At 41.7% G+C, this 13,382-nt stretch overlaps 1 protein-coding gene across 2 annotated transcripts; it reads left to right on the plus strand.

The window, feature by feature from the left end:
- Positions 1–3,134: 3,134 nt before the first annotated feature.
- Positions 3,135–7,312, plus strand: LOC133738566 (uncharacterized). 2 transcript variants are annotated; one of them, XM_062166123.1, is made up of 3 exons: positions 3,142–3,245; positions 3,321–5,033; positions 6,935–7,312. In XM_062166123.1, exon 2 carries the CDS (start codon positions 3,361–3,363, stop codon positions 5,017–5,019), a length of 1,659 nt encoding a protein of 552 aa, XP_062022107.1. In that variant the 5' UTR covers positions 3,142–3,245; positions 3,321–3,360; the 3' UTR covers positions 5,020–5,033; positions 6,935–7,312. The 2 variants fall into 2 exon arrangements, with proteins under 2 accessions (XP_062022106.1, XP_062022107.1); XM_062166122.1 differs by having other exon boundaries at positions 3,135–5,033.
- Positions 7,313–13,382: the final 6,070 nt, after the last annotated feature.

Genomic DNA, 13,382 nt, shown 5'->3' on the forward strand with positions numbered 1-13,382 from the left:
AACCAATTATAAGTAAAATACAAAATTTATAGAACTCACATAACTAAACACTAACAATCAGTGGCGGATCTACATAGCTACTTGGACTGTGGTTCAACCTAAAATTAATCTTTGATATAGTATATAAGAGCATCTTTAGCAGACTCTCTATTGTGGCTCCTTAGCTATTTTGGAGAGTATGTTTAGCTTTTTATCTATTTTAGCAGCTGCACCAGACTCCTAAGAGCATCTCCAACAGTAGGAATTACTTTTTAGTTAAATTTAGCTAAAGATGTGAAATATAGCTATTGATTTAACAATGTTGCTCCAGCAGTAGTAGCTATTTGTAAATAATATACTAAATTTTATCGAATCGTAAACTGACATGTGGACAAAAGAGGAGAGAGAAATATAACTTTTGCTTTAGCTATGCAAGATTTTCTAACTAAATATAGCTAGCCATTTTAGCTAAAACTAAATTTAACTTGGGTATAGCTAGTCTGTTGGAGATGCTCTAAGTGGCTCTCTATTATAATTTTTAGCTATCTCGCTCCTAAATATAGAGAGCGGGATGAGACTCTCTATAATTTAAAACATTCATTTTAAGTTATTTTATGTAATTTATAAATACATTTAAACTATTTAATATTCATTTAAAAAATAATATAAATTCAAAACTAGCTAAAATAGAGAGCATTGATACAGATGTAGTTCTAAAGTGGCTAGCTAAAATGACTTTTTAACTACTTTAGCTAAAATTTGACTCAAAAATGGCTAGCATTGCTAAAAATGCTCTAAGTGCTTTCTTCTAATGAAATTATTTGTGGTTTAGTTGATAAACCTATTGTGTCTCTTTACACTTTTCTAAGGTTTGGGTCCCCTTAGAAACAACTCAAACAAGTTTGTTTTTCCTCATTTTCTTCTTCCTTTCTTCTTTGGTTACAATATTTTCTTCCTTCATTCTTGCTTTGTTTTTTTTTCCCCCATTTTCTTCTCATTTCCTTATGCATTTACAAACTTATTTTCTTTCCTTGTTTTGCCAAATTTCTACCTTTCGTTTCTTAAAAAAAAAACTCTAAAATGTTTCCTTCTACATTTCTATTAGTTTTTTTTAGAAGAATTTCTCAGTGTTTTTCCTTATTTAATTATTCGTGTCTGAAAATTTTTAGAGTATTATTGACCAGAAAAAAAAATTATACCTGTGTTTAAGGAAAACTGAATTGGGAGAGAATTGAGTTGTACTTTCATTGATAATAGGGGTCTCTTTATATAGAGGATTACAAGCATAGAGATAGAGTTGTACATAGAAACATAATCATACATTGATTGGATATCTCCTAAGATTCTCCGAGAATATCTCTAATATAAACCCTATTTCAACTAGAGCAAGTAACCTCGAGTTTGGACCAGACACATATTCTGGATTTACTTGAACAACCTGCTAATTATTCCTTATTTAATTTTTTTTTTTTCTGAACTGGGTTGGTAATATCGCCCAACATTCAATTCGTTATAAACGATCTTGATTAATTTTCAACTGAATATTCACTCAAAAAGTATTTTTGAATAAGGAAATTATCTTCATATAATAGAAAGACTCAACGAGTCGATTACAATCGTATTGTAATACATCCTGAAAAGTTCTAGGAGTAGTAACAAATGATTTGAAATTTGTGCTAGCCTCAAGCCAGAGTGGCCATTACATACCCTTCCGCTATCATCTAAGGATAAGACAAGAAGTTGTGGTAGTACCCACGGTGGTACATAGAGATAGGTCAACTCATTGAACAACTAGTGCTCCGCTAATAATAAAGAGCTTGAATCCTCTTTTAGTACTATTCCAGAAGATTCGCTAATACCACAAAAGTCGAAAGTAGCAATAGTTTGTTGGATCAAGCCGCCGGGATCCCAAATACGAAACCCTAGAGAACTAGAACCTATCATTTTGGTCCACGAATGGGCCCAAATCCAAGCAATATTCATGAAAACTTTGAACACCCAATTGGGCCTGAGAATTGGTTTGGGCCTCAGAATTGTTCTGGACACCCAATTGTGCCTCAGATTTGGTTGGGGCCCCCGATTAGAGTTAGGCCTCCCCACTGCTCTGGTCACCACGGAGACTGCCACCGTCGACTGCTTTCCGGCAACTTCCATGCCGACTTCCGCCTGCTTTCCTGCCACCATCGGCTCCACATCAATCCTAATCAGACTCACATCCTCTAGAGCCATCGCCGTCGTCGCCGAGACCTCAGGCCTGAGCCCCTGTCCCACCTCCATGTCGCCCGTACCTGGCTTAGTATCACCCGCTGCTACACGATCTAGCCAGCACGCCCTCGCCGCCGCAGCCCTTGAACGGATCATGAAACAATTGGCCTTCGCCTCTGCACATCGAAGCACCACCGCCTGGCCGACTGACACAGAGACAAACGCCGTCATAGCCACTGCTTTGAGCCGCCCTCTGCAAGGTCGGGCACGACCCGGTTCAAAGGTGACTTCCTCCCCTGTCACCCTGCTTCGAAAGTGGACGCCACCACCCAACAGCCACTGTTGGAGTCCGGTAAGCACTCGGGATTCCAGGGGCTGTGGTCGATCGATCTCCCTCGACAGAGAGATTGGCTTCGATTTACTGAAAGGCCTCGGAGGGATGAGGGCAGATCGGAACGCGTGGATATAAGGATTCCACTTAGAGAGGAGGCCGGCACCGGCCACCATTGGAGAAAAACCGGAACCAGTGCGGCTAGGGTTTTTCATTGGCTTTTTCAATTGAACCATGATGCTATTACTGTCTTGATTTCACTCAAAAAGTATTGTTAAAGAGTAGTGTTAGATATCTAAAATATTTATATCTATTACCAAATATGAGTTCCAACGCATCCTCACCATTCGTAGACTAGTTAACAGTTTGTTAAACAAGTTGAGGTCCAAGGCATTTTTCATTGAATATATCAAGAATTGTAAGCAGTTTGTGGTCATCGGGTATACATGTAATCTTCTAGGGCCCGTAATCTTCTAGGATGAACTGGGCCTGGCATTGTAGTGGCAGCATCACCCTAGCTAGGAAAAGGAAATATTGAGGCCCACTGTCATCTAGGCCTAGTACTTCTGCCCGCCTCTGTTTAATCTAGGCCTAGGATTTAAACGCCGTCGATAGCTCATGAAAGTGTGTCGTCATCATTACTCTGGTAGACTAGTTCACAGTGTTTTCTTCGTCGCTGATCACTAACTTCACCTGGAAGGCGATGACGAGGAATCCAATGTGAAATTAGGTCAGTCAAAATTTCGATTCGACCTCTCTACTTGTTCATCTCTCATTCACAAAAATTACTGAGAAGTAGTCACAGGCTTTGATTTTTGTTATTGGTTTCGGACGGTGGAGCGATAATGGAGCCTCCTCTGCCGGCGAACTACGTCACTCTGCTCCAGCTGAAGGAGCGGTACCTGAAAGAGAAGGAGCGGGAGCGAAAGGAGAAGGAGCGGGAAGAAGAACGGAAGAAGGAGGAGCGAGCGCAGAAGGAGAAGGAGGAGCGAGAACGAGAACAAGCGGAGAAGGATCGAGCGCAGAAGGAAAAGGAGGAGCGAGAGCGAAAGGGGAACTACGTCACTCTCCTCCAGCTCAAAGAGCGGTTCCTGAAAGAGAAGGAGCGAGAGCAAGCGGAGAAGGATCGAGCGCACAAGGAGGAGGAAGAGGCGAAATTGCGGAAGCCAGACGGCGTCGTTGTGGTGAGGAATAGGGGGAGGTTTGATCGGAGGGAGATTCGGCCGGTTGATTGGAGGGAGCTTCGGCCGCTTGATCGGAAAGAGTTTCGGCCGGTTGATCAGAGTGTTTCGGAGTGCAAGGGTGGGGAGATAGAGGGGAAGAGCGAGAAGCCGCCGGAGGAGGAGAAGAAGAAGAAGAAGAATAAATGGGGGAATAGGAAGAAGAATATTAGGGCAGAGAACGAGGAGGTGAGAAGTGAGAAGGAAGGTGTAGTAGTTCTGGTGGTTCAAGAGAGTAGCGAGAAGGCAAATAATGGTTTCAGAAGGAATGGAGTAGAAAGGAGAAGAGCTGGTGGTGTTGAGTTTAGGGAAAAGAGCAAGAATGGGGAGGAGATTGAACCAAAAGCTAGGAATTTATTGATAAATGGTGAGACTGAAATGGGGGATGATAGGTTGAGGAGGCCAAATAGCAGGAATGTGGGTGCGAAAGACGAGATTGAGCCGAAAGTTAGGGACTTAAGGATGGATGGTGAGACTGAAAGAAGGAATGATAGGCGGAGGAGGTCAAATAGCAGGAATGTGGGAGCCAAGGAAGAGATTGAGCCGAAAGGTAGGGACTTGGGGATGAATGGTGAGACGGAAAGAGGGAATGATAAGCAGAGGAGGCCAAATCGCAGGAATGGGGGTGCCAGGGAGGAGATTGAGCTGAAAGTTAGGGACTTTTCGATGAATGGTGAGACTGAAAGAGGGAGTGATGGGCTGAGGGGGGCAAATAGCAAGGAGGAGAGTGAGCCAAAAGTTAGGGATTTATCGAAGCATGGTGAGACTGAAAGAGGGGATAGGCTGAGGGGGCCAAATAGCAAGGAGGAGAGTGAGCCAAAAGTTAGGGATTTATCAAAGCATGGTGAGACTGAAAGAGGGGTTAGGCTGAGGGGGCCAAATAGCAAGGAGGAGAGTAAGCCAAAAGTTAGGGATTTATCGAAGCATGCTGAGACTGAAAGAAGGGATAGGCTGAAAGGGCCAAATAGCAAGGAGGAGAGTGGACCAAAAGTTAGGGAATTAGCGGTGACTGGCGAGAGTGATGGAGGGGAAGATAGATTGTGGAGGCTGAAGGGCAAGAATGTGGGTGGGAAGGATGAGACTGGGCTGAAAGTTATGGACTCATCAATGAAGGCTGAGAGTGAAGGAGGGGATGAAAAGTTGAGGAGGCCAAGTGGGTCTGATTACCGTGGTAATGGAAAAACTGGGGGTTACAAGAAAGAGAAACAGAGACAGTGGGCTGGCCTGGCTTGGGTGAAGAAGGGAGAGGTTTCTGATGGCAATGTTGCTGGAGTTCAAAACTGAGCATTCTATTTCTGGTGAGAGTTCACTCCTTGTTTAAACAATTCCTTTGATTTTGTTTCTTTATTAGTGTGTTTACTGTTTAGTTATGGATGTCAAAAAGCTTTGGATAGATGATATAGATTTTGTGCAATTAAGTAACAATTCTTATAAGTATATACTAAGGACTGTGAACTGTGATGCTGTTTTACTCATATCAATTTGGAAAGCTCTCAAACTCTATTTAGGGCATTTTGAAACAAAATGTTAGTTTTTGTATTCGGTATCTGCTTCGTAATAGGAATGATAGATTGGGTGACAGTGTTTCTTGTAAAACTTTAATTTTATCTATCATGTTGCTCCCAAAACCTGCTTTTCTGGTTGGTATAGTGGCCATCTTGATATCAAGTGGTCATTTTTCACATTTAAGCTCCTATAAATGATAATCAGTTTGGGAGGAATGGGATGTTAATCCATATCTTATCAATTGACTAAGTAGGGTATGAATTAGTGCTGAAAGCATCTCATGTTAAAAGATACTACAGTTTGTGTGTACATGATGTTGTGGAATGATATTGATGCATAGCATTGATTTCATTTATCATTTAATGGGAATTAGAGGATTGAATATAAGTTTAACTGGCAAAAAAGGTATATACAAATGTTAGTGGGAAGTTTTGGACTTTGTGAAGATTAGGAAGGAGTCTGAGGTTTAGCTAGATACACTTGTAACTTGCCTGAAGTGAATTATCGGTGCAGTATGCAAAAAGGTTGATGGTTTATTGTCACATTATATCTTGATTTAATTTCTTCTTTCCCTTTTCCAATATATTTACCTTGGATGAGGCGAGGGGTAATTGCAGGTTGGAAACTTTTTAATTTTTTAATTTTTAATTTTTTTACAATGGAGGCAAAAGCCAAGACAAAACATAACACCTAACTAGCCAAGAAGGACTTTACAAACTTTCCTAGATTCAGTACCTAGAATAACATCAAGTAAGCAGGTTGGAAATGTTGATGCGAAATGCCGAATGGAGTGTATATAAATAAGTTGGTCATGGATGTTATTGTCTACATTAGCATTAAAGATTAGTTACAAACCCAGGCTGGGTTGGTTTTTTTTGTGGAGGTGTATGATGTTGGGACTGGAAGTCAGAAATAAGCCAAGTTAGTTGCAAGTCAGCTGCTATAGCTGATTAGGAATTTATAAATAGAAAAGATTAAGCTCGCATTTAGCAGGTTTAATTATTGTCAAGCACTTTTGACAAATAGAAAAGGTAAGTTGTCGAATGTAGGGTGGATGGCTCCTTAATTGATAGATGAAGGAATCTGGTGGTAGTTAGAGTTTTTCATGTCTCAGTACAGTTTAGTTGAAGAGCATGAGCCGTTTAGCGGTCAATGTCAGATGACCGCATATCATTTGCTCTATATCTGAAGGCCAACATTTCTCTGGAAGGAGTGCAGCTATTAAGTAATGTACGGAAATGACCTGTGGGATTGGAGGAATTCAAAATATTAATACTTGCCATGACCGTATCTGTCAGATGAAACATCGGAACATTACTAATTATATGGCTCACATACATTAAATAGTGTGAAAATTATGTCATATGAAGGACATTTCTTTTGACACAGAGAAGTGCCAATTCAAACATATTCAATGCAAGAGATTAGATAGAACTAAGGCTCTAGACCTTGAATGTCTCCCCATGAAGGGCTTTGGTGTTGTAATCACTTGAGTTGTCCTTGATTCACAAGGCTTTATCTACTTTCAAAATGTCAAATGAGCTACCAAAATCAACTTAACATAATAACAACTAAAGAAGAAGATTGTATGCTCTGCATTAAGTAGAATGTGCATCTGCATTTGTAAGATTGGAAAATTTCTATCCTGTTCTTGGCATCAATAAAGTTTTGCTTTTCAACTCTTGCTTTGCAGGTTCAACTAGAGCGTCTTCGAATGCAAATTCACTGAAATCGGCTGGCGCTAGGAGAGTGATCCAATACAGGGGAAGTGAAATAAATGCCAACTAAAATTGTTGTGGTAATGCAGTGTTTATAGTTGAGGACTTGTAAATGCAGTGGAAAACATACATCTTTCTGTTTTATGATGGACCTAATCAGTATTCAGGTATTTTTACGATGGACCTAATCAATTCGAGTTTTGAGCTAAATGAACAAAAGAATGAAAGATGATGATCCTCTGCTACCTTTCATTAATCTGCATTCGTGTTGGCTTCTAGGCCATTCCATTGTAGATGGAGTTATTGATGTATTTCACATTGTATGTCCACCTTGCCAGACTCCCCATTTTGTACATCAGCTGAAACCTTGCCAAAGCTTTTCCACTGGTGCCCGTTTTGGACATCAACTAACAAGTGAAAAAAAAAAAAAAAAAAAAAAATTCTTTCTTAAGATTATGATTTCTAGTTTTCTACAAAAGTATTGGCTAAACGCCTAAACTTACATGTTCTTAATTTTTCATCTAAAATTTTCCTTTCTCAAGTAATGATTTTTAAATAATTCTTGAAATGATGGAACTCAAAAATTAACACGCAAGTTTTTTTCACGATTTTTAAAAGTCAGAAAATAATAAAATTCATAAAAAAAAAAAAAAAAAATGTTTAAGTATATTGGTATTGAGAGAGATTGATGAGAGAAGTGTATTTCATTATAGAGAATAGGAGCCCTATATATAGGGATTACAAGTGCATAATCTAAGAGTACAAGGATTCCTTATCTAACTTGGAGTAGGAAACCTCTCCTATTACAACTATAGAACTTATCCTAGTTTGACTAGGCACACTAAGTGTCAATATCCTTCAACACTCCCCCTTGTGCCGCTCAAACTTGGTGGTGACGCTTCATCTGTTGCCTCGTTAAAAACCTTGCTCAAGTGAAAAACCCTGTGGGATAAAAATGAACTCGAGGAGGAGAAAAGAGTGCAACACGTCCTTGATCCTTCGAGACTGAGTAACTCCCCCTGATGTCGAAATCTCCCCCTGATTGCTACAATCATGGGAGTTCGGATAACCTTCTTAATCCGATACTCTTCACATGTTTCTCGAAGGTGGATTTAGGTAACGACTTAGTGAATAAGTCCACTACATTATCCTCTGATCGGATTTGATTCACTTCAATCTTTAGAAGTGATTGTTGTTGCTGATTATAAAAGAACTTAGGCGATATATGCTTGGTGTTGTCGCCCTTGATGAAACCTAACTTCATTTGTTCAATACAAGCTGTATTATCCTCATAAATGCATGTAGGTTCATCTGTGGTAGACTTAAAACCACAACTTCCTTGAATGTGTCGAATTACAGACCTTAGCCATACACATTCACGTACAGCTTCATGTAGAGCAATAATCTCTGCATGATTTGAGGAAGTAGCAACAAGGGTCTGTTTCGTAGACCTCCAAGATATCGCAGTGCTTCCCATGGTAAAGACATAACCTGTTTGGGAGCGACCTTTGTGAGGGTCAGAGAGGTACCCTGCATCAGCAAAACCCATCAAGACATCATTGTCGTTTTGATGGAGGGAGATAGGAGGACGCCGGCCACCATGAGCGGCGGCGGAGCCGGCGGCGGCAACATGGCCGGCGGCCATTCCATGGACGGGGGCATTTTGCCTTTTGGGGTCCGATCCCAATTTTCCGTCATTCCTTATCTCTCTGTAGGGATAGAATAGGCCCATATCAATCGTACCTCTTAGGTATCGAAAGATGGTCTTTACACCAATCCAATGGCGGCGTGTTGGCGCAGAGCTGTGTCGAGCTAACAAGTTCACTGCGAATGAGATATCCGGTCTTGTGCATTGAGCTAAGTACAATAATGCGCCTATTGCACTTAAATAGGGCACTTCGGCCTCTAAGGGTTCTTCGTCCTCATCCCTTGGACGAAATGGATCTTTTCCGGGCTCAAGACTACGGCCGATCATGGGAGTACTCGCAGGCTTTGCTTTATCTTCATTAAAGCGCCTTAGAATTTTCTGAGTATATGCAGACTGATGGATCAAAATCCCATCACTACGGTGCTCGAGTTCTAAACCGAGACAAAACCGTGTTTTCCCAAGATCTTTCATCTCAAATTCGGATTTCAAGTAATTAGCAGTTTCCTTTAACTCATCTAGAGTTCCAATTAGGTTCATGTCATCGACATAAACTGCTACGATTGCAAATCCGGAACTTGTTCTTTTAATGAACACGCATGGGCATATTTCATTGTTAATATATCCCTTCCCAATCAAGTAGTCACTTAGACGGTTATACCACATCCGTCCAGATTGTTTTAATCCATACAGTGAGCGTTTTAATCTTATTGAAAACGCGCTCCGTGGTTTAGAGCCACTTGATTTGGGTAATTGAAGTCCATTTGGAACCTTCATATATATCTCTGAATCTAGATCCCCATAAAGATATGCTGTAACCACATCCATAAGCTGCATGTCAAGTTTTTCGGAAACTACCAAACTGACAAGGTAGCGGAACGTTATAACGTCCATTACGGGAGAATATGTCTCCTCGTAGTCGATTCCAGGGCGTTGTGAGAAACCTTGCGCCACAAGGCGGGCTTTATATCTTACCACCTCATTTTTCTCATTACGCTTTCTAACAAAGACGCATTTATGGCCAACAGGCTTTACACTTGGGGGTGTCTGCGTTACAGGCCCAAATACCTGTCTCTTTGTTAGTGAATCCAATTCAACCTGGATCGCATCTTTCCATTTAGGCCAATCTGCTCTTCGTTGACATTCTTCAACAGAGCGAGGTTCGATATCATCATATTCTATAATCCCTTTCGCAATATGATATGCAAATGCATCATCAATCGCCATAGAATTTCTATCCATCATCTCATGTACACTAGTGTAATTTATGGAGATCTCTCTATTCTCTGGAGTTGGTTCTGACATTGGAGCGTCCCCCAATGATGTCTCTTGGACATAACCATAATCCGGAATATTCTCATGAGATGGATTATTTATATCGATGATTAATGGATTATTTTGTGCCAAACTCGCTTTCTTTCTTGGGCGAGAATCCATTGAACCTATGGGCCTCCCGCGCTTCCTGGCGGGAGCCGTGGGCCTAGCCAAAACGTCACCATCATTGAGAGATGGGACGTTGGCGCCATGCTCATGCATTCTTGAGTTGGCGTCATGTCCTCTACTTTTAGGGACATCAATCCTTGCAGGCACGTTTGCAGCAGGTATGTGTGATCTCGTCACTTTAGCGATATCAGAAAACGCATCAGGCATCGATTCTGCTACGTTCTGAAGATCGAGGATTCTCCGCACTTCAATTTCGGACTGTGCGGTTCGGGGATCAAGATGAGACAGAGTGGGGACAGACCACGATAATTCCGGTCGTTCCTGTTGAACATTGATGTTCTTATCTCCCCCTAACGATGGGAAGACTGTCTCATCGAAGTGACAATCCGCAAATCTTGCGGTAAAGAGATCGCCTGTCAAGGGTTCTATGTAGCGGATAATCGTTGGAGAATCATAACCAACGTAAACGCCTAATCGTCGTTGAGGACCCATTTTGGTGCGCTGTGGAGGCGCAATTGACACATAAACTGCGCACCCAAATATGCGTAAGTGTGAGACATTGGGCTCATACCCAGTCACCATCTGGGACGCAGAAAAGGGTTGAGTGGCCGTAGGCCTCAGACGAATAAGCACAGCTGCATGCAATATTGCATAGCCCCAAGCAGAAATAGGGAGATTGGTGCGCATCACCAATGCTCGAGCAACCATTTGTAGTCGTTTAATGGTGGCTTCTGCGAGACCATTTTGGGTATGAACATGAGGAACAGGATGTTCAACATCAATCCCAATGGATATGCAATAATCATCAAAAGTCTTTGATGTAAACTCTCCAGCATTGTCTAATCTTATAGACTTAATAGGATGATCAGGGTGGTGAGCCCTTAACTTAATTATTTGTGCTAGGAGTTTAGCAAATGCAGCGTTCCTTGTGGACAATAACATGACATGTGACCAGCGTGTCGATGCATCAACCAATACCATAAAATATCGAAATGGTCCGCATGATGGTTGAATAGGTCCACAAATATCACCTTGGATTCTTTGCAAGAATGGTATATTTTCTTTAGTGTCCTTTGCATAGGATGGTCTCGATCCTAATTTTGCTAAAGAGCAGGCTTTGCAGAACGAATGATGGGCTTTGGAAACAACCAATGAGGATTTTGGTTGAGCCATGAAGTCACAATGGACCTTAGGAGTAAAAATTGGAGTCAAGGGAGCAGGGGTGGCGTCAAAGCCACCCTTGGGCCGCAGGGGGATGGCGGCGCCGACCGGTGATGGCCGGACTTGAGGGGGAAAGGCGCCGTGAGGTGCAGGTGCTCCTCCTTGATCCAAATTTCGAGTTTTACTTCCTTTCGTTCTGAAAAAGGGATGTCCGTGTGAAGTCTTTAATATACGGATCATCATGTCACGACCTGGGTGTCCCAAACGGTCGTGCCAAAGCCTATATGTGTCGGAATCCCATAAATCATCTCTCATGACATGGTTGGATTCAATGACTCGAATAGTGGTTGCGTACAACCCACTAGAGCGACACATAAGTTTCTCTAAGACTCGTTTATGTCCGTAGTCATTAGAGGTGATGGAAAGGAACTCTTGTCCATTCTCACAATGTGTTTCCACATGAAAACCATTGGCTCTTATATCTTTGAAGCTTAATAGGGTTCTTCCTGCCCTAGGAGCATAAAGAGCTTCGGTGACATTTAAACTCGTGCCATTTGGCAACATAAATTGGGCTGGTCCTCGACCATGGATCAATCGAGATGATCCAGCCATCGTAGTCACGGAAGATCGAGATGGTGTCATCCATAGAAATAGCTGTCTATTTCGAAGGATAGTATGTGTAGTTGCACTATCCACGAGGCATTCTAGCTCTCCAGGAAACATACTGAAAAATAATAAAGTTCGAATTAAAAATATGTCCAAGACATTGTATAGAACAAATCAAAAACTTTATTAAAATAGCCAATGATTACATCAAAGTTTCTTGACCAAAATCTAATCCAATATAAAAATCAAACCGTAGACAAATCGTAGTCACTCAATCCGTTCGGTAATTTCAATTTAGTTGTGACCAGGTAAGGTAAGGCGAGATTTTGGTGGAGCGTTGCTCACTTTTAAAACCGTTCTCTCAGATCAAACCTTGCCTAGACATCACAAGTACTCTTGAGTACGCCTAGAGGGAAAAAGTTAATACAATAAGTCATTTTATTGATTTGAGGCATAATAGCCATTACATAATTCTTGGAAAAATAAGGGACTATACTAATCAAAATCTGCAGCATCCTTGTGCAATTCTTTGTCAGATTTGAAGTCCGCTATGGTGAGATTGACGTTGGCATCATCACCATCTTCTTCTTGTATATTTTCGGCAAGATTGGCTTCATGCTCTCTGAAGTCTCTAAATGCCTTGTAATGCGCAGCTAATTGTTTGCTTGCTTTGCATTGTTTGAACCAATGCTCACTAGATCCACATCGATGACACATGTCATTGTGATTTCCTCCCTTTAATTGAGGTGCATTGTTTGCACTTGGGTGGCGTCCCTTATAGGAGTTGGCGCCATTCCCACGGCCTTGGGTGGCTTCTCCACGTCCTGGAGCCCCACGGCCTCCTCTCCCACGTTGCCATGTATTGCCACGTGATCGTCCTTCATTCTGACGAGTACCTTCCTTTGTAGGGCGGTTATATGGACCAGAACGTCCGTTGTGTCCCTGATTCTTAGGGTTCCGCTCCTTGCGCCCTCCTTTGGGTGCATTATTATAATTTGCCTCATGAACGCTCTTAGTTCCGATGGGCCTTGAATTATAATTTTTCACGAGGATATTATCATGCTTTTCAGCTACAGACATAATATTAATTAGCTGATGAAACCTCGTGAGCCGTCCAGTATTGAATTCAGTTCGGTATTGCTTTGATAGCAAAATAGCTGCGACGGGGAAGGTGGAGAGAGTTTTCTCAATTAGTTCTTGCTCTGTGACAGGTTGTCCACAGAACCCCAACATGGTCTTGAGGCGAAGAACTTCTGAATTATATTCAGCTACAGACTTGAAGTCAGCAAATCGTAGATTGTTCCATTGAACTTTCAAGTCAGGGAGGAGGGTATCCTTTACATTACCAAAACGCTCTTCTAGCGCAACCCATAATTCTCTAGCATCCTTGATTGCCATGTACTCCAATCGGAGTGATTTATCCATGTGGCGCCTTATCAAAATAAGGGCGGTGGCATTATTCGTAGCCGTACGCTCGAATAAGAGATCTGGATTTGGTGCCTGAATTATGGGTAGGATCCCTTTTGAAGTGAGATGATTCTCAACATCCGTGACCCAACTATGATATT

This window comes from Rosa rugosa, chromosome 3, assembly GCF_958449725.1.
Source record: "Rosa rugosa chromosome 3, drRosRugo1.1, whole genome shotgun sequence".
NCBI lineage: Eukaryota > Viridiplantae > Streptophyta > Magnoliopsida > Rosales > Rosaceae > Rosa > Rosa rugosa.